Raw genomic sequence first — 19,032 nt, 5'->3', positions numbered from 1 at the left:
TCTCAATTCAATGCCTTTTAAACCACGAGGAATGGTGCTTTTGTCTCAGTAGTACTTGGAAACCCATAAGATCAAAGGCCAACAGTATATGCCTTTCACTTTTGAAAGTGAAAGTGGGATCTTTCGCATTGATGGCTTAATGTTATGATGGGTTGCTATATACGTAAACTCTGGAACTGTTGAATCTTAGAAAAACTAGAAATGGCTATAGCGCCGCTGTGGAGTTATTTGTTAGGAACTAACGGGTTTCCAAAACTTGATCAGACTCGGGAAATGCCAGTAAGTATATTGGCGGGCCAACCCAGCAAGCCCTCCACCCAGAAGCACCGAAATCGAGCCGGGGCTGCTTAAGAAGATACGCCCGGCGTATGCCGATCATGGGTGCTGACACAATGTCATGTAGTGTACGGAGTACGTCAATCAGAAAGAAACCTGGTGTCATGCCGAGTTGCTACAGATTGCCTGAGATGGTTACCACGTGCACCCGTACCGTCGACTGTTGCTTATAAGACCTGGGGTTTCGTCCTTCCTCCATGAGCATATCAAGTCGACAAACCGCTTCCTAGGTCTATTAGACTTAGCACCTACTTGTGACTTTTGGTCAGATTTGGAGAACTTTTGTTATGACTAGATACTCGCTGGGTCGAACAACAAGAAATCATCAACTAGTGCTATGAGATTCTCACGAGTGCTGGGCCTATTGGCCACATCGGTGTCGCTCGTTGGAGCCGTTGACCTCACAGGGTACGAGTTTATCGTCGTCGGCTCCGGCGCCGGAGGCGGCGTTTTAGCCGCCCGCCTCGCCCTTGCCGGCCGCAAAACCCTCCTCATCGAAGCCGGCGACGATCAGGGCGCCAACGATAACTACACCGTGCCTGCCTACCAGGCAAAGTCGACCGAAGACGACGCAATGGCTTGGGACTTCTTCGTTCGCCACTACGCCGACGAAGCGAGGCAAGCCCGAGACTTCAAGACCACTTACGAGACTCCAGGCGGCGGCGAGTACACCGGTCTCCAGCCGCCCCCGGGCTCCAAGATGAAGGGGACGCTGTATCCACGAGCCGCGACTCTCGGAGGGTGTACTGCTCACAATGCGCTGGTCGCGGTATACCCCCATCGTTCCGACTTTGAATACATCGCCCGACTCACCGGAGACAAGTCGTGGTCGGCTGACAACATGCGCAACTACTTCGTTCGCATGGAGAACAACCGATACTTGTTATTGCCCCTATTATACGGAGGTCACGGCTACAACGGCTGGCTGAGTACCGAGACGGCACCGCTAAATATCGCCTTGCTAGACCCTCAGCTCCTTAGTCTGGTGACGGGAGGCGCCTTTGCTCTTGGGAATCAGACAAACCTAGTCTTCAACGTCGCCGCCCTCCTCGCCGGCGACGCTAACAGCCCGACCGTAGACCGCGACACGCAGCCGTCATACCACCAGATCCCCATCACGACCAACGACGCTCACCGCGTCGGCTCGCGGGAGTTCGTCGTCGCCGTCCGCGACGCCAAGAAACCCAACGGCAGCAAGCGGTACCCCCTCGATGTCCGCATGAACTGCCACGTTACCAAAGTTCTCTTTGAAAACTCGTCGCCGCCCAAGGCCACGGGCGTCGAGTTCCTCGACGGCAGGTACCTCTACCGCGCGAGCCCCCGCTCGCGCAACGCCGGCTCCGGCATCCGCGGCACTGCCACTGCATCCCGCGAGGTCATTGTCGCCGGCGGCGCGTACAACTCCCCCCAGCTACTGAAGCTGAGCGGCATCGGCCCCGCCGCCGAGCTGCGCCGCTTCGGCATCCCCGTTGTCAAGGACCTGCCGGGCGTGGGCACGAATCTGCAGGATCACTACGAGATCACCGTCCAGGGCCGCACGCCGGCCAATTTCAGCGCTCTCGACGGGTGCACGTTTGGGTTTTACGGCCAGCAAGACCCTTGCCTGGAGCGATGGCGTAACCCCCCACTCCTCAGCGACCGGGGGACCTACGCGTCGTCAGGCTTTGCGGCGGCCATGCTTTACAAGAGCACCGTCGCCGAGAGGAACGAGTGGGACGTGTTCGCCTTTGGGGGCCCGGTCAACTTCCGAGGATACTGGCCCAACTACAGCGTCAATGCCACCATCGACCACGACTGGTTCAGCTGGGCGATTCTGAAGTCGCATCCCCGCAACACGGCGGGCTCCGTGACGCTCCGCTCGTCTGACCCCTTGGACGTCCCCGACATCGTCTACAACTACTTCGACACCGGCTCGGGCGACTACAATGCCGACCTTCAAGCCATGGCCGAGGCCGTCGAGCTCACCCGCGATGCCTTCGCCCGTCAGTTGGTACCCATCAGGGAGATGTTGCCCGGTGCCGGCGTCAGGGGCAACGCCGCCGTGAAGCAGTACATCAAGGACACTGCCTGGGGCCACCACGCGTCGTCTACTTGCCCCATTGGTGCCGACAACGACCCGATGGCGGTATTGGATTCGAGCTTTAGGGTGCGTGGCGTGTCGGGGCTGAGAGTCGTCGATGCTTCCGTCTATCCGCGGATTCCTGGTACCTTCACTGCCGTGTCGACATATATGGTGGGTGAAAAGGCTGCGGATGTGATATTGAACCAGATTATCAATAGCCCGGGGAAAAAAGGACATTGATAATGTCTAAGCGTGTAGGTTTGCGAATAAGTAATTGTAATTAATATGTCGGAATGCTGGCCGGGAGCTGTCCGTAATACGTGGAGACGGAGATCGAATTCTAGCCCAAAATTAAAACCATTATGCTCACCTCCGTCAATTCTTATGTTCATCGGGGGTTACAAAGCTTTTTGGTACCACCTGCTCATTATCATTCCAGCCATCCCTTGTCGATCTTCTCGTGCTGAGTTCCCCCTCGCTGCTGTTGCTGACCCTTTTGGTCTTATTCGTTGTTTTCATTGAAAAAGCCACGCTCGTCCTCCTTCTACGGGAATTTTCGCTTTGTTTCTTTTGGCAGACGGGAGTCTCGCAACATGTGCAAGGGAAATGGGACATGTTGTAGACGTCTTTATGGGTCGCAGTAGGGGATCTGATTTCGGCGTCGTTCATGGCGGAAAAGGCGGAGGGTCGTCTGGGAATGTTATCGGTGACACGGATCGGGTACGACTTCGTCGACCAGCCCATCTTATACCCGATGATCCTTAACAGAGGCCGGAGAGTTGCTAAACTTCCAGCAGTAATCGCGAGCCCTTGCTCGACGGATGACCAAATGGCGATATCGAGGGTAGACCCTGCAAAACAGTAAGGACCCAACTTGAATCATATGCCCGATGGTTTGAGGTGTGACTTACAGAGAAAGTCGGGGTCTTTGAGGTGCATCAAGAATCCAAACCGGACTAGGACAGCCGAGCTTGCACTGATGATGGTTTAGCGTCATTGGTGTAAGTCATCGAGTATGCAAAAACTTACACACAGCCCATCATCAACAGGGGAATCAGGGCGAATTTCGTCTGCGTCGGCACTTGCAAGTTCCAGACAATAAAAGCCGGAAGGATGGCGAAAGCAAAGTCGGAGATAACGCTGGACGCACTGTACGAGTACGCCAAGCCAATGACGATGTTGATGTTGATGCAGCTGCCGGCTTGGTCCTTGTTCCAGAAGAAAGACACTGGCTGGCACTGGAAGAGGGTCACAAAGAAGAAGAGAACCCCAGAGATGACGGTGGAGAGCATGGCGATGTAGACCACCCATCTGTGGATCTTTTGCGTCGTGATTCTCATCAGGAAAAATGCAATAGACATTTTCGAGATGACCATGCTCATACAATAGAAGAGATAACACCACCACCAAAGCTACGGAGTCCCCATATTAGTAAAGGCCCAAGTATATATCTTAATGTTATGCCTCGTTACTTACTTCGAGTGCTTCGGAGATGTTCTCCTTGCTAAGGTCCTTATGGTGTCTTCCAGTGCCATAGGTAATCCCAGATATAGAGAATGCGGAATAACAAGCGAAGCAAGCCTTGTCAGAGTCAGATCAAGATGTCCTTCAATACGGGCCGTCGAACTGCATATTACCATAGCCAACACCATGAGCCAGTCGTCAGTGCCAAAAGCCCTGACCAGACCAGCTCGGACAAAACATCGCAGCGCTGTGGCCAAGACGGCCGTTGAGACGAAGACGATATTAACCGCCAGGAGCTCGGGCCCGCGATTCTCGGTCATGGCGACGATGGTTGTGTATCCGGAGACGGGTGTTCTTGAGACGCAGAAACCCTCCCATCCCACTCGGAAGAAACGCGGGGCTATAATGGCTTAAAGAAGGCTAGATCCAGGTCCAATGATTCTTTATAGCCGTCGAACGGCCGACGTAGTAGAGCAGCAAGACTTTTACTTACAGGGCACCGAGTACTTGGGCCAAGGGAAGATAAATCTGTTTTGCCTCATTTTCCAGACCCTGGTCCGAAACCCCAGCCCGATTGACAGTGCGTAACCATGCATTTGAAAAGGGGCCTTAATCACCGTGACGAGAAAAAATGGGTTCTTCAACCTATGCTTTCTTCTTGAAGTCGCCGGAGTCATTTGCCGAAACGGGATTGGCTGCTGCGTCTTGTGGTATATCCGGATACGGCCGGGAGCCACCATTTTTTCCCGCGGGGTTTTGACAGGTCAGGGAAGATCTCGAAGTCTGGACCAATCCTTTTTCGGAGATCAACTCCGGTGAAGATTCTATCATCGGCCATGGGGGCTCCTCTGGAAGTTAAGGGGCAAATAGCAAGCGATAAATCCTTGCTGCGCGTCCGCAGTGGCCGTGCGAGGCGGGCACGCGGGTTCGCATTCCGGTCTTAGACATGGAAATGATCAGCAACGCCCAGAAAGGATCTTGCGGATTCGGCATCTACAACCCTGTCTCTTTATCATTACAAAAGACCATTTCCGCTTCTTTCAAGACCGTAAAAGTTTCAGCCCATGTCCACTGACGAGGGGTGCCTCCCGGAAGTGCGGGATCTTCACATGTTGACCGCAAGGCAGTGTCTTCAAACGGGTGGCCCCGACATTGGTTGCTAAGTTCTTGGGAGGGCATCCTACAAGGGTCGAACTGTGCTGTCATAGGAAATGCTGAAAGCCATCATAAAGTGCTACAATCTAGTATTCGCACATAATGTACTATGGTATCTGGCCAAAGTAAAATGCTCCTGTCAGGTATCTAATGCTCAGCTGTCACTAACTTTCCCCTCTATTACCATCACTATTACTATGGCTGTTACTTGTATTACTATTATTACCCTTACCGCTCAATAACGGTATTGACAAGCCCTAAATATTGCATAGTTAAGGAAGAGACTAGTAGACCTTTTATACCTAGGTAAAAGATATAGAACTAGGCTGAGTGGCAATAGAAAGGCATAGAAGATGTACTGCTATTCTGATTATGTTGGCTTTGGTGCGCAACATTATAGGGGTATTTTGCTTGCCCTTGCCACCTTGTATGTCCTGTAGCGTGAACTAGGCAGTCGCAGGGCCAGGGGCTATTACATTCCCAGGAGCTACAGTATCTCTCTAATACCTCTAGCATGCCAAATGGTCAACCTACTGACTATACCTGTGTCGTAAAAACAACGCCATTAATCGCAAGCAGCAATTAACGCCTTATGTACGTACTACATACAACACACCCCCTAGATCGCAAAGATCTATCTTTATAATCTAACTGCCTACATAATTACTAGGTTAACAGGGAAGCTATTATAGCTACCCCCCTAGGCTTACTTTTTAAGACACTTTTTATATCTACTAGAGTTAAAACGCTCCTTATCTATAGCTTGTATAGGATTTAAACCTATAGGGTCTATAACACTTAGACGCTAAACTTTAGGGCTATACTATTATAGTACTAGAGCAAACTAGGCTTATAACTGTTATAAAAACAATATTATTAATTATAAGTAGCAATTAATGCCTTATTTACGTACTACATATGACAACCTGGATTTGACGAAGCAACTTCTCACAAGCCGTCTTGATCCGCTATAGAGTGGCCTTACTGGCGAGAGCCTCAGCTAAGCCGTCATGCACAATGAATAAGCAATGGCCCATTCGCTTGCTAGACCGTTATGGGTATCAAGTATGGACCCGTCTATCCACTTTGGCGTCTTTTTGGTGCTCGGTCTGAGTACACTGTGATAGCCCTTGAGACCTTGTGAATAAGTAAACAACTTTTGATAAAAACGCAGTCTTGAATATGAACAGTGAGTCTTGAATACGAACGGTGGGTTGGATGATGGTTATGCACTTGGCAGAAGGCACTAGGGAACTGAATAATTAAACTGGAGCTCATCTGCCCCCGGTAGCTATCATTAGGCGCGCTCATATACTTGTGCAACTTGAACCTGACTATGCTCTCACGAAGTGATATATGACACACAAAGTGTCCGCAATTAACAGCGCCGTTTTCGAGACAGCATCCTTGATCTGCGGAACCTTCCGATAATGGGGCTCCCTAACCACTCCTAGACCAACCACTTGACTGCCCTTGCCGGCCGGGTTGAGGCCTCCACAGAGCACATCCCGATGGCCTGCACTCTGATACCCGTGGTCAAAGCTTTGGCAGTGTAGATCCAAAATGGCCGTTCTCCCATTTTCACTAACAAGGCTTGCACGTCCAGATCAAGGGCCCATCGTGTACATACCAGCACTGCTTGTAGAAAGAAGCAAACATGAAGAGTAGAAATACGATCGAGACAACGGTTTACGACTTCGTGCTTCCAGTCAGATCCGGAGTGGCCACTCCGACGACCGGAACAATCGTCACACAGAGAGTTATAAACGTAGAGACATGCTGCTCATCGAATGACGGGAAGGATGGCAATTCGAAGAACAGAGCCCTGTAGCACCCAGAAAGAAAATCCAAATCGGGTGATAATTGAGGAAAGATGTTTCAGACTCCGTTCGAGAATATTGGAGTTTACGCCCCAAAAGAACCCAGACAGCACGTTTCTATTATATAAGCTGTAATTAACGAAGGCCCCTTGCAGATAGCGATCCTCAACCGAAACTTAACATTCGTAACCGAGTACGGATATACGGAGTACACATAAGCTCCCCTAGTTAACCTGACAGTGGGTCTACTCTGATAGCCGGATAAAACCATATTCCGTACGGATACTCGAACCAAGTTCACGCTAACCCTAACCCGAATTGGGGTTGTTGAGGAGGGGACATAATCAGCTTGTCTGATCAATCATCGGAACCCAAGTCACATGTCGCCTTTGGCACAATCTCGTTCAGTACGCAATCAGGCGCTACAGTATGGATACCTCTCAGCTCCCATTAGACGAGCAACTCACCCACCTCCGTAAAACCCTTTCCACAAATGAAACGCTTGTCAAAGTCCTCACCCTCGCGCGGACCCTCGCGCGGACCCTCGAGCTCCCCAACTGGTACCTAGCCGGCGGCGCCGTCTCCCAGACGATCTGGAACTCGGTCGCCGGCCTGGCCCCCGACACCGGCATCTCCGACTACGACCTCGTCTACTTCGACGACTCGGATCTCTCTTACAAGGCCGAGGACGCCGTGATCCGCCGCGGCCGCGAGGTCTTTGCGGGGATCCCTGTCGAGGTGGAGATCCGGAACCAGGCGCGGGTGCACCTGTGGTACCCCACCAAGTTCGGCGTGCCGTGCCCCCAGCACAAGTCGGTCGAGGCAGGCATCGACACGTGGATCTCGACGAGCGCGATGATCGGGGTGAGGCTCGAGGAGGATGGCCGGTGGAAGGTGTATGCGCCGATTGGGCTCTCGGAGTATTACAGGATGGTGGTAAGACCAAACCCAACGATCGGGGTGAGAGAAGCGTATGAGACGAAAGCGAGACGGTGGTTAGGGATCTGGGAGGGGTTGACTGTACTGCCTTGGCCCGAAAACCAGACGCCTTTGTCGTTTACGAAGGAAACGAAGAGCGATCCAGTTTTTGATCATCAAAGCCGTACTTGATGAAATGTGGCTCGAACGCATTCGTATAAGTAAATTGTCACGTGGGATATATTAATGCATTAATTATTGCCCATAATTAATGGTGTCGTTTGTACGGATACATGGCATAGATTACCCACGCTCTTTGAACTAGAACCCACTTCTATCGACAATCATCTCGCCCAACATCCTCACGACTCCCTCCCTCCCCTTCTTCGCATACGACTCCAGATCATCGCCGTACTTCTCCTCGAACTTGCCGTCGAACACTTCGACTGACAACCAGCCCCGGAACCCGGTACTCATGACCGCCTCCAAGAACTGCAAGATGGGCAGATACCCACCGTCATATGGCAGCGGCCTGTAATCGTGGCTCCAACGCCCCCTCGGCCGCAGCCCGCTCTCATCGGGCTCGTTCTCCAACGGCGGCTCGGTCTTGTACGCGTCGCTGATTTGCAAGAAGTACACCTTCTCCGGCGGCACCGTCTTCGCCAGCTCCTGCAACGATATCTCGTAGCTCATCTTCAGCTCCCTCTCCCCGAGCCCGCCCGTCTCGATCCGCCCCGACGCAGTCGTCGGGTCCCCCCACTCGCCGCCTGCGGTCTGGAAGGTGTCCAGGCACAGTCCTAGGTTCGGGCGGTTCGCGAGCTGGACCATCTTCCACACGTCCTTCCACGTGGGCGCGTGCGTGGCCCAGCACCAGTTCTCATAGGCGACGCGGAAGCCCCGGGTGGCGAGGAGGTCCGCCAGCTCGGCGAGGTCTGCGACACGCTCCCCGATGGACGACGTGATGCCGGGCGCATCCGAGGACCCGACCTGCAGCATGTCCGTCCCGACGGCGCTCATGATCTCCATCCACCCCCTGGCGCGCTCGAAAGCGTCCTCGCGCTCCCTGCTGCCCTTTGGCCAGCCTTCGAAGTTGGCAAAGGGCTGCAGGACCATGATCTGCAGCTTATTCCGTTCACAAAGCTCGCGGACGAGTTTTCCGGCCTCGCAGAGGGAGGCATAGTCGTCATCGGCGATTTCCCCCTTGTCGAGGTGCCGGCTGGCAAATGACTGAAGGTCCGGGAAGGAGAGCTCTATGCCATCGAAGCCGGCAGCGGAGATGGCGTCGAGCTTCTGCTCAAGGGTGTGGCGGGGGAGGCCGATGGAGCAGGAAGCGAAGGAGACTGGGTTGTTGAATGGGGACGTGGATAGAGTCGACATTTTGACGAGCCCAGTGCTTTCTTTCCTTGGAATTGAATTTATGAGTGCAATTTCTGTAATTCTGTTGTGGAAAAAAAAAAAAAAGTCGAGTTTCTGGCATTGATATGGAATCTCATCATTTGGATGGGATGGGCTTCGCCGTTCGATGATGTCAGAGATGTGATGTCAAAACCATGTCACTCTACACCAACGACCAAACCCCCACAATAGCAAAGGCTAAGATGTGGGAGTGGAAGAAAATAAAGCCAAATGATCTATTTCTGTAAAGTGATTCTACTTGAAAGTCTTTGCATCTTTTATGTTCTTTGTGCTATTGCAGAAGCTACAAGAGAAATGAATGGTCAGGCACACTCAGTCAATCTTCGGCTGGCCGTTCTTGACGATCTCGGCCTTCTTGACGGACTGAATCAGACCGATTCCAACGGCTGCGCTCGCGCCCTCGTCGAGCTGCGTCGTCCAGAACGAGTCTTGGCCCATGGCCCTGATCGATTTGCGTCTCTCCCGCTCGGCGACGGAGAGAAGCAACCCCTGTCGCTTGTTCGCCTCGATCTCCTGCAGGTGTTTCGCCCGCATGGCGTACCGCTTCTGCCTCTGCTTGCGGATCTGCTCCGACCCGATGCGCTGTAGCACGAAGCGCACCACGGACCGGAGCGCGAGGAAGATGTGCTCGCTGACGAAGATGGTAAGGGGCAGCGCCCACCACGCGCCGTTGCCAATGCTGTTGGCGCCGAAGAGGTGCACAATGGCGCCAGTCGTGAGGCTGCCGGCCCAGGTGAGGAAGTCAAGCGAGTTGATCCACGGGCCGATGCCGTCGGTCCGCACGGGCGCAGGCCGCTGGTGCTCCATGCAGATCTTGAGGAAATCCGTGCGCAGCTCGACGACGTTGTTGATGAGGAACCCGATGGGGATCAGCGGCCAGACGGGCGAGAAGAGCGCGAGGTAGCCGAACTGCAGCACGATCTCGGCGATGTCGTCCTGCACGTTGTAACGTTCCAGCGTCGCCTGGTTGCGCGCGCTGCGCAGGAACCGGGCCTCCTCGGGGTCGTCCGCGACGATGGACATGAGCATGGTGTCCTTGGAGTGGGAGCGCCGCCACTCGCGATACATGCCCTGCGCCTTGTGCTTGAGGACGGGCATGATGTTTTCGTCGAAGAAGCCCGTAATCTGGCCGGTGACGACGAGGGCGATGACCTCGTCGCGGAGGCGGTCCGTGTCCACGTGGAAGGTCAGGTCATCGTCCATGTACTTTTGACCGATAGCGCCCAGGAAGGTCTTGGTCAGGCTCTCGAGCCAGGGGACGAAGGTGTCGCCAAAAGGCACGTAGACAAAGGCGGTGATTAGGATGGGAAGGTAGTTGGTGATGATGCTGAGGACGAAGATCTTTTGCGTCAGAGACATCTCGTGGTTGTCGGCGGTGCGATGGTTTTCGAAGTTTGTGAGTACCGTGGCGATGTCTTCGAGGGCGCTGCTGAGGTAGGGTAGCGCGATGGCGAGCAAGCACGTTGGCACGTATTCCTGTGGAGGGGCGTCAGAGAAGGTTCACATCCGGGAGGATGCCAAGACCCGGACTCACCATCAGGTTCTTGAATGGTCCGTCGTAGCCTTCAGAGATGAGGACCTCGATGGCAAAGACGAGCACTATGATGGCGCCGAGCAAAGCGGCGGAAACCATAACAAAGGGAATCTGCAGCATTTGACGGGAAATCTGCTTCCACTTGGGGAAGTAGTGTATCTCGCGACCGGTGACATCCTTGATGACCTTTTCGTACCTGAACTGCGGCCGGTTGACCTTGACCTTGCCGATGCCCTGGACATTCCAGCGGATGCTGAGATCGACCTCCTGGATCTTCCAGTATTCCAGGAAGATGGTGCACCAGACACAGGTTGCGATTCCGTAGGTCAGGGAGTACTTGGGGAGGTACATCCAGGCAAAGACGCCGGTGATGGCCGGGAAGGTGAGGAACAGGAGATATGTTTGGATAAAGGCAAAGTAGAAGGCGACCTGGATGTCGGTTTAGAGGGCAGGTTGGAAAGAGAGAAAGAGTAGAGGTACTCACCTTGGCGCCCCAGAGGTCGCGGATGTCATCGATGTCGTCCAATGTCAAGAACAGGCGCTTGCTTAGATGCTTCATCAGAGACTGGTTCGTCCCCTCATTGTGCAGGGGAAAGATGGACTTGACGTTCTTCCATTGCCCCGACCCCGGCGTGATCCCAGCACCACCCAAAGACTTTGACCAGTTGACGAGATGGTAGACGGAGAGGAGATCCTCGGCCTCGAAGGCGCCATCAATAACTGTGTCCTTGGTCCCGCCGGGATGCTCCGGGATGATGCCATAGAGCCAGTCTTTGACCCTGATGGAAGTTAGCTACGCTGGCCCAGAGGAGGGAGACTTGAGAGGACGACGACTGACCTTGCCTTGTAGACTGTGTTCCCGAGCAGCTGTCGCGGGGCTTTGGCAAAGACGAGCAGGGTCTGGTCATAGCCGGCCCTCACCTCGGTCTGAAGGCCGGTAGATTGGAGGTCACTTAGCAAGGTAGTGAGTTCCTTGACAGCTGTCTCGCAGTCTGGACGGGGGGGGGGGTCAGCCAACTTTTGCAGCACACTGGAATGGTGCAGCGACAGCATACCGACTTCACTGAAATCGTAGGCAACGACATATGTGTCGTTGTAGGAATGCGGTGTGTGGGGAGGTTTGGCTAAGGGGTTTGACACCCCAAGTTTCTCCATTATGCCCATCCTCCCAAAACACCACTCGCGACTAGGCGAGGGGGGGTGATGGGTGATTATTTAATAGGTACGGATAGACAAGAGGAACAGAACTTGGGCACAGCCGATGGGTTTGGGGGGCTATGGGTGGTGGGTTTGAGGGTGGTGGATCAACATCTCAGTGCCGGGGGGTCGCAGCAGGAAGAACAGGTTGCCGGCGAGAAAGGGAGGTGGAAAGGCGGCAGATAGGTAGTGGGAATCTTGGAACTTCAGCCCTGCTATGGGCACGTCGACGGATGAGGAAAAGGAAAAAAGAAAGAAAAGAAAGCGTAATGTGGCCCTCGCCTCGCCTCCCCTGGAAACGTCGGCACACAGCGCGTCCCGCGATGACCTCTTTCCGGCTCGAGCTTCTCTTAGCCCAGTCAGCTGTGCTCGGGGAACCGGCAGCTGAACGCGTCAGCGGCCCCGCCCGCCGAGAGTTAACGCTGCCGCAGAGCCGCTGATCCAGGGTCCAAGACTCCTGCGATGTACCCGTACACCACTACCGGTAGTAGTTGTTGGGGGACATTGAATATTGATTAGGGAAAACCTGGGTTGGATTGGTTAGTGGTCGATATGGCTTGGTTAGTCGGAAACGCCCCGTTTGTCGAGTTATGTTCTGGTCCCAGGCAGCTACACGTAGGCTTTCTCTTGATAGGCATGTCAATTCGAGAGAGGATTTGCGACAACATAGACTAATACTGTCTATTATTGAGCAGCGGCGTTACCAATGCATATGCAAATGCTCACCATCATCCCCCACCCGCCCCTTGTTTTAGTGTCTCTGCCAGTGATGACATTATGCCAAATCCCCGCAAATGATGGGCAATTTGGAGCTTTGATTGCGATGGCCGATCTTCCGGGGTCTCATTTATCAAAAGCGACGATTCGACATTGATATGGGTTGTTAATTCAAACTCAAAGTTATACAAGATGAAAGGCAGTCCGCCGCCCCCATTATCCTTATGGTCAAAAAAAAACGAAAGAAGAATAGTCAATGCAACATCTATTATTTCAGGAATGTTCGCATGCGAGACATTCGTCAACCAGCTCAGTAAAGTATTCAAGAACTAGCAAATGAGAAACAAGTCTAACTGCCAAAGGTTATGTTGGTCGTCCCTCCGCTCGTGTGGTGCCCTGCCAACACATTCTTTCCCGTAATAGGCCCGTTGAATACAGGCCCTGAACTTCTCAAGCCCACGCCCGCGTCCGCGCCCGTGTGGCTGCCCACCGATGGCTTGTCCGTCTGGGTGTAGCGCGCCAGAAGGGCCTTCATGACAGACGCCGCCGTCGCGGCCGCGTACGTCTGCCACTTCTTGTTCTTGTGGCTGTCGGCGTAGTCGCAGACGCCCTTGACGACGATGCACGGCACCTCGTCCCACACCCCGGCGCCCTCCATCTCGAACGCGATGAGGCCGTGCTCGCCGGCGATCCTGTCGCGGCCCTCGCCGGTCTTCGTCACCGTGTCGCCTGACCCGACGCAGCCGATGTAAATCTCGAACTCGTTATCGGCGTATCCGTCGCCGGGGCCCACCTCGTGTGCCTCCTGGAGCCGCTCCCGCGGTACCAGTTCTGCCGTGTCGCAGCCGAGTTCGGCGCACGAGGCGGCCCGGGCCGCCTCGCACACCTGCTCGAAGCATCCGCAATCAGATTGGTTGCGATGCTCGTGCTGGTAGTCCGGCTTGAAGAGCCTATCTTCCGAGGCACTTGGGCGAACGTATCGCCCACGGCGACGCCTCTTCGCAGCCTTCTCTCGGATCTGGTTCATGGCCTGCGCAGCGCCGCGCTGGAGACCGTCACGCCCACGGTCCGTCTCGAACGTCGACAGGAGGGATCGAATGTCTCGGTTGGGTCGTCCGAGGTTATCGTCCAAGGTGTCTCTGCGGATGAACCCGTCCGGGTACTTCCGGCCGTAGTCGTACTGGACGACCGTCCGGCTGATGATGACGTCGCCCAGGATGATCTCGTCGTCGGTCCCGGGATTGGGCACTCCGCCGCAGATCCCCATCACAATGGCCAATCTAAGTCCCGTAAAGCTCGATCGCAGGCTGGCAGCGGCACTTGCCTCACTGGCTTTGTCCATATTTGGGAGCAGCGCCAGGACGACGTTGTACCGTCCGATTCGGCCGGTACAGTAGGTATCCGTATCGCCTGCTGCTCTCCCGTACATGTCGCCGTCGTCGTCCCAGAACTCGTCGAAAGCAAGCGCCGCAGCATCGTACTCCAATGGCCGCGCGCAAACCACCGCGATCTCGAACTCATCATGACGACTTGGGCGGGTAGCCATGATGCGGTCCACGTTGAATTGCGCTCTGCAATCCAAGGATTGAAGCGAGAGGTATTCTCAGCTCGTGAGGCTGCACGGGGGTTGACAGTGTTGCCCTATGCCCTATCACAGATAGCGGCAAGGCATTTCCGCTGACGGAGGGGGCGACGTCTGCTGATTGGCGGATCCTGTACTGACAACACGTGAGCTGGCTGCATGCTCAAGACTAAGGGAAAGCGCCATGTTCCAAACTCCTTGGGATGCATCGTGTCTATTGTCAAGCCTGGGCGAAACCACACCCAAACGACTGGACGAATAGCTTTACTCAAGCCCGATGGATCCGCAGATGGCGTTTAACGGCCCGCTGCAGCGCCAAAGCGTCGTCGCTGGCATGCGCTTATCGGACGAAACGGCTAATGTCCACTTCCACCACGCCTCCGGCCGCGCCCAAGACGTGCCTGTGCGGGTATTGCCCCTTATCCCGTAACGAGAGCGCTGTCATCCGTCCGAGCATCTCCTCGCAGCTTGATGAGTTGCTGCCCCTCCAAAGCCCACAGCATTGCTCTTTGGGGACTCAGCGGATCTGGGTGAGTGTTGTGTCCCGTCGAGTCATTCGCGGACGGCCGAGCTCACAGACCCAGGAAAACGCAGGTCGCCCTCGAGTTTGCCTACCGACGATCCGACGTCTACATGGAATAAATCGGCTACGCAATCCACACCAAAAAGCTTGTATTCCTACATACCCAAAGGCCCTCGTGGGTTGATTCTATCTATGGACGAGTCGAGATCAATGGATTGCCGGTAGTCTTGTTGGCTCGCTGCGGGCCATTCAAGTCGCCAGCATGCTCCCTGAAGAGGCACGATACCTATTCGCCACGGTCAGGGGTAACGCTTCAAGCGATGGAGAGATTGAAGATGCTGTTGCGCTGCTTTCCGAGCTTCACTACATCCCGCTTCCGGTGTTCCAAGCGGCTGCTTAAATCAGAAGAACAGCAACGTCAATTGAAAAATATCTGTCCCGGCTCAAAGATGGCAAGTAGCGATATGCCCTTCTCAGAAAACCCAATTTTGATAGCCATCGGCGCAAGGGAATCAGCAAAAGCATATTAGAGACCTGGAGTATCACCATCGAGCACCTCAAGGAGGAAAACGAAACGTCAGTCAAGGTTCTGCATATACTGGCGTACATTAACAACCAGAATATCCCCATTGCGATCATCAAGGCCACAGCAAAAGCAGCAGCAAGCCTGTCATCAAGAGCGGGTATCGCACCCGTTAACAGCCAGGTGCAGTCATTCGGAGACGATGACACCGCTGACGGCAAAGACGACGTCGCTGAAGAGGCAGTCACTCGGTCCCGAGATTTTTCATTTTGTACATGGCAGTAAGTCCTGATGGCGAACCAATATTTGATATGCACCAGCTTGTGCAGGAGGCTACACTGTACAGTCACAGTGTGTGGGACGTGGAAGATTCAATACGCTATCATAAAGCCGCAAAGCGAATTCTGAGGAAGCTATTCTCCGCAGAGCCAGAAAACTGGGACATGTTTACGAAATATCTACCCCACATAGCAAAAGCAAGGCGGCGAGGTGGAATTATGGCGGAGAGTTATAGATTGATTGACGAAAACGCTAGGATAGCTAGATATTCTTGGGATGTCAACAGATAATGTTGTCATCCTCTAGCACTGATTTCTCAGTTAAACGAGTCCCGACTACTGCGGAATACAATCTTCTCTTGTGGCAATGCATAAGTACCTGTGGAACTGACCAAGTTTTAGTCAGGTTTATATCGCCTGCTTCGTATTAAACCCTGACCTTTTGGAAAGATTTGCACTCATAATTCGCCGTGCGGGCAAACACTCAGATACTTTATATTCATAAAGCAGTCTCTGGGCAGGTCCACCAAAGGCCCTATAGGAATATATGAGCTATTTCAAAACTGTGGAAACGAATCTGCTTCGCTGTATCAGTTTGATGCCGTGGTTGAACAAAAGCCATGGGATGGGCAGCAGAGGCAACGAGAGAAAAGCAAAGACACTACCGGCCCAGCGAATGCCGAGCTTCTCATACATTTGTATGGTGAAGAGTGGGAACACAGCGCCCAGTGTGTAGTGAAGGATACCATTGGCGGCGAGAGCTAGATGTTTCAATTAGTACCATGATCGAGCAAGGGCCGTGGAGTGACGAGCCAGACGCTGCAGCTTTGGGCCCGTAAAAGTCCATCATGTAAGTGATGACTGACAACTAATCCGTCCCGTTAGAATTTCATTCGTTCAGGGTTGACATAAGATATCGGCTTACAAAAAGACAAAAGGCGCCAGGCCCGAATGGAATACCAGCCGCGACAAGAGCAGCCCAGTTACCGCCTTCCCGTGCCTCCCAGGCGTACCTACTCCAACAATTAGTGTCGTAATATAAGCCGTAATTGCTCAGTAGCAATTACAGATCTGCTTTTGTCATCACAGTTATAAGCCCGCTCTACCCTAGACCTCTGTGTGCCTTAACGGCATGCGCATGTGCTATATTAAAGACCCCCACAATCCTAAGGGCCTAGGTTCAAGCACTGTTTAAGGCAGTTAAAGCTACTACCTATACTTTAGCAAGATGTACCTGATTAGAAGGTTATTAAGCGTGTGTTCTATATTACTAGCCTTCTAACAAAGTAGCGTTAAAAACCTAGGGGTGTGTGTTGTGATATAAGCTGTAATTGAGTAGTGGTAATTACGGATCCGCTTTTGTTATCACAATTAGCAAATAAACTTCTGACCTGGACTTAAAAGCATAAAGCTACCAACGTACCAGAACAACCCAACAGGGATTAAAACGCTTCCCACAAGAGCAACATACAGCCGCTGCTCTGGTGTAGCTGTGCCAGCCCGCACGGCAGGCATCCGACATCTAGCATCGAGGAACCTATATACGAAGGCAGCTAATATGTACCCAATAACGACGCTGATGAAACTCAACCCTACTTGGCGGAGGTTGAATCCGTAGTAACGCTGAAGAACGTAAGAGGAGCTGGCGAAGTAGCTGAAGATCATCGCGTACGCGTAGGCTGTATAGAGGGCCAGAGACGAGACAATGATCTCCGTAAAGAGCATTTCAGTCGGTCTCATGACAGCTGTCTTGGCGAGACCCCCGAGGCGGCTGAGGGTCACCGTCGGTTCCCCGTTCTCCTTCCGCAAGATCCAAGACTTTGACGTCTCCCTCATCAACAGTATCCCCACCCAAATCGGGGCACCGACCATGAGGAGGACATACTGCGTCCACCGCCAGTCGCCGTCCCTATCTTCCAAGACATACGCCCCGGCCAACGGACCGAGTGTGGGTCCCAGAAACGGGCCGAGAATGAACAGCAACGATGCGGCCGCGCCCTTTCCGAGCTCCCACACGTCGGCGATCGTGCCAGCGCCAACGGCTATCCCCGCCGAGCCTAGCGTCCCCGCCAGGAAACGACACGCGAGGAGCGCGGAGAACGTTGTCGCGGCGGAGGAGCCGCCGAGGAACGCGAGGAGAAACGTGCAGGAGACGGCGTAGAGGGGCTTGCGGCCAAAGACCTCGGAGAAAGGGGCCATGAAAAGGGGCCCGAAGCCGAGCCCGAGAGTGTAGAGGGTCAAGGGGAGGATGGAGCGAGTGCGAGAGACTGAGAATTCCTGCATGATATGCGTCGACGCTGGCACGGTTATCGACGTCGCGAAGGTGCTGCACGTGAGTAATGTTAACGGAAATTGACCACGCTAGGCCGAGCGGTATCGAGAGAAGGGTAATAGAAGGGACAAATACATTTCAAAAGCAAGAAAACAAGGGATTGCGGTGTGAAGGATCCGCATAGCGGTGCTCCAGTTCCTGGGATTTCGCATCTCGCGAGGGTCGTCCCATGCTATTTGTGGCTGCTGGCTGTCATCTCCGGATGATGTGGTGTCGCTTTCCACTTGCTTTTCAACATCTGTGGCCGTAACACCGGCATCTTGCTGCTGCTGCGGCAGCGGGTTTGAGTTGAACGCACTCATATCCGGTATTGGGGTGGTTGATTCAGGATCCTGAGTTGACTAAAGATATCAGCAGCTTAATGATGTCAATGGTGTTGAGCTATTCCGGCTTCATGACACCTACTCACGTATATGGATTTACTGATTTAGTTGAAACCGACATTACTAGTGGCTGGCCTTGCAGTCGACACAGTCTCTCTGCCCGCCTCTCGATCGTAGAACTGCCACTATCCGTGGGTACCTCGGTATAAAAATGGTAGTTGAGCCCTAGATGAGGCACGAACAGGAATCCATGCTTTCATTCCAGCTCAACACAACCGATTCGTAATTGGATACATCCTCATATCCCGGTACTCTTTCGATGCAACATAACGTGGTAAAGCAGATTCCCGCGAAGGAACTTTCTGAAGTTAGAGACACTTCCCTCGTGGTTCCTGATCCTCTTGATCAAGTCAAGCACTCCCAGGCCGGGACAGCTGTGGCGGATGGCAACATGAGTCCAAGAAGCATAGAGAACAGGTTTAGTGGAGGTGCCAATGCGTTCCCGCATGTCTGGACTACTTGGGCATGTAGTGAGTCACTTCTTTATCCCCGTGACATAGGGCGACGTGGAAATGCGACCATGTGGAGTGCTTGTCTTCTCAGCCTTGCCAATAGAATGCCATTCGTTGGTCATTGCAGCAGAACCTCTTGGACAATATATTAATCAGTGCGCCGTATCCAACGGGCATCTCAACGGCGGGTTTATTGCCAGACATCAAGAATAGCCGGTGGGCTGGACAGTGTAGACCCTAGGGCAGCATAACTCGTGAGGCTTTCTGACGTATCTGGAAATGATGAGGTCATCACAATTAGCTAACTAGGTATGCATTATTAGCCGAAACGTTGTCCAAC

At 53.5% G+C, this 19,032-nt stretch overlaps 8 protein-coding genes across 8 annotated transcripts; 3 read left to right on the top strand and 5 right to left on the bottom strand.

The window, feature by feature from the left end:
* Window positions 1-673: 673 nt before the first annotated feature.
* On the top strand, window positions 674-2,638 carry GLRG_02099 (GMC oxidoreductase; the record flags this gene model as incomplete). Its single annotated transcript, XM_008092757.1, has 1 exon — window positions 674-2,638. The coding sequence occupies one exon, from the start codon at window positions 674-676 to the stop codon at window positions 2,636-2,638; it is 1,965 nt and encodes a 654-aa protein (XP_008090948.1).
* A 262-nt stretch (window positions 2,639-2,900) lies between these two features.
* GLRG_02098 (uncharacterized protein) lies at window positions 2,901-4,182 on the bottom strand (the record flags this gene model as incomplete). The annotated part of the gene is made up of 6 exons (XM_008092756.1): window positions 2,901-2,942; window positions 3,023-3,249; window positions 3,310-3,374; window positions 3,428-3,810; window positions 3,875-3,979; window positions 4,036-4,182. 6 exons carry the CDS (start codon window positions 4,180-4,182, stop codon window positions 2,901-2,903), a joined length of 969 nt encoding a protein of 322 aa, XP_008090947.1.
* Window positions 4,183-7,266: 3,084 nt separating this feature from the next.
* On the top strand, window positions 7,267-7,947 carry GLRG_02097 (uncharacterized protein; the record flags this gene model as incomplete). Its single annotated transcript, XM_008092755.1, has 2 exons — window positions 7,267-7,773; window positions 7,882-7,947. The coding sequence occupies 2 exons, from the start codon at window positions 7,267-7,269 to the stop codon at window positions 7,945-7,947; spliced, it is 573 nt and encodes a 190-aa protein (XP_008090946.1).
* Window positions 7,948-8,076: 129 nt separating this feature from the next.
* GLRG_02096 (xylose isomerase-like TIM barrel) lies at window positions 8,077-9,132 on the bottom strand (the record flags this gene model as incomplete). Its single annotated transcript, XM_008092754.1, has 1 exon — window positions 8,077-9,132. The coding sequence occupies one exon, from the start codon at window positions 9,130-9,132 to the stop codon at window positions 8,077-8,079; it is 1,056 nt and encodes a 351-aa protein (XP_008090945.1).
* A 351-nt stretch (window positions 9,133-9,483) lies between these two features.
* GLRG_02095 (uncharacterized protein) lies at window positions 9,484-11,860 on the bottom strand (the record flags this gene model as incomplete). Its single annotated transcript, XM_008092753.1, has 5 exons — window positions 9,484-10,647; window positions 10,706-11,134; window positions 11,190-11,484; window positions 11,544-11,697; window positions 11,761-11,860. The coding sequence occupies 5 exons, from the start codon at window positions 11,858-11,860 to the stop codon at window positions 9,484-9,486; spliced, it is 2,142 nt and encodes a 713-aa protein (XP_008090944.1).
* A 1,108-nt stretch (window positions 11,861-12,968) lies between these two features.
* Window positions 12,969-14,165, bottom strand: GLRG_02094 (phosphorylase superfamily protein; the record flags this gene model as incomplete). Its single annotated transcript, XM_008092752.1, has 1 exon — window positions 12,969-14,165. One exon carries the CDS (start codon window positions 14,163-14,165, stop codon window positions 12,969-12,971), a length of 1,197 nt encoding a protein of 398 aa, XP_008090943.1.
* Window positions 14,166-14,490: 325 nt separating this feature from the next.
* Window positions 14,491-14,843, top strand: GLRG_02093 (uncharacterized protein; the record flags this gene model as incomplete). The annotated part of the gene is made up of 3 exons (XM_008092751.1): window positions 14,491-14,627; window positions 14,702-14,731; window positions 14,786-14,843. The coding sequence occupies 3 exons, from the start codon at window positions 14,491-14,493 to the stop codon at window positions 14,841-14,843; spliced, it is 225 nt and encodes a 74-aa protein (XP_008090942.1).
* Window positions 14,844-16,825: 1,982 nt separating this feature from the next.
* On the bottom strand, window positions 16,826-18,159 carry GLRG_02092 (major facilitator superfamily transporter; the record flags this gene model as incomplete). Its single annotated transcript, XM_008092750.1, has 3 exons — window positions 16,826-16,850; window positions 16,949-17,851; window positions 17,933-18,159. The coding sequence occupies 3 exons, from the start codon at window positions 18,157-18,159 to the stop codon at window positions 16,826-16,828; spliced, it is 1,155 nt and encodes a 384-aa protein (XP_008090941.1).
* Window positions 18,160-19,032: the final 873 nt, after the last annotated feature.

This window comes from Colletotrichum graminicola (assembly GCF_000149035.1).
Source record: "Colletotrichum graminicola M1.001 genomic scaffold supercont1.6, whole genome shotgun sequence".
Classification (NCBI taxonomy): domain Eukaryota; kingdom Fungi; phylum Ascomycota; class Sordariomycetes; order Glomerellales; family Glomerellaceae; genus Colletotrichum; species Colletotrichum graminicola.
Note: the sequence above shows the minus strand (reverse complement) of the source record. Positions and strands in the feature narration are given on the sequence as shown.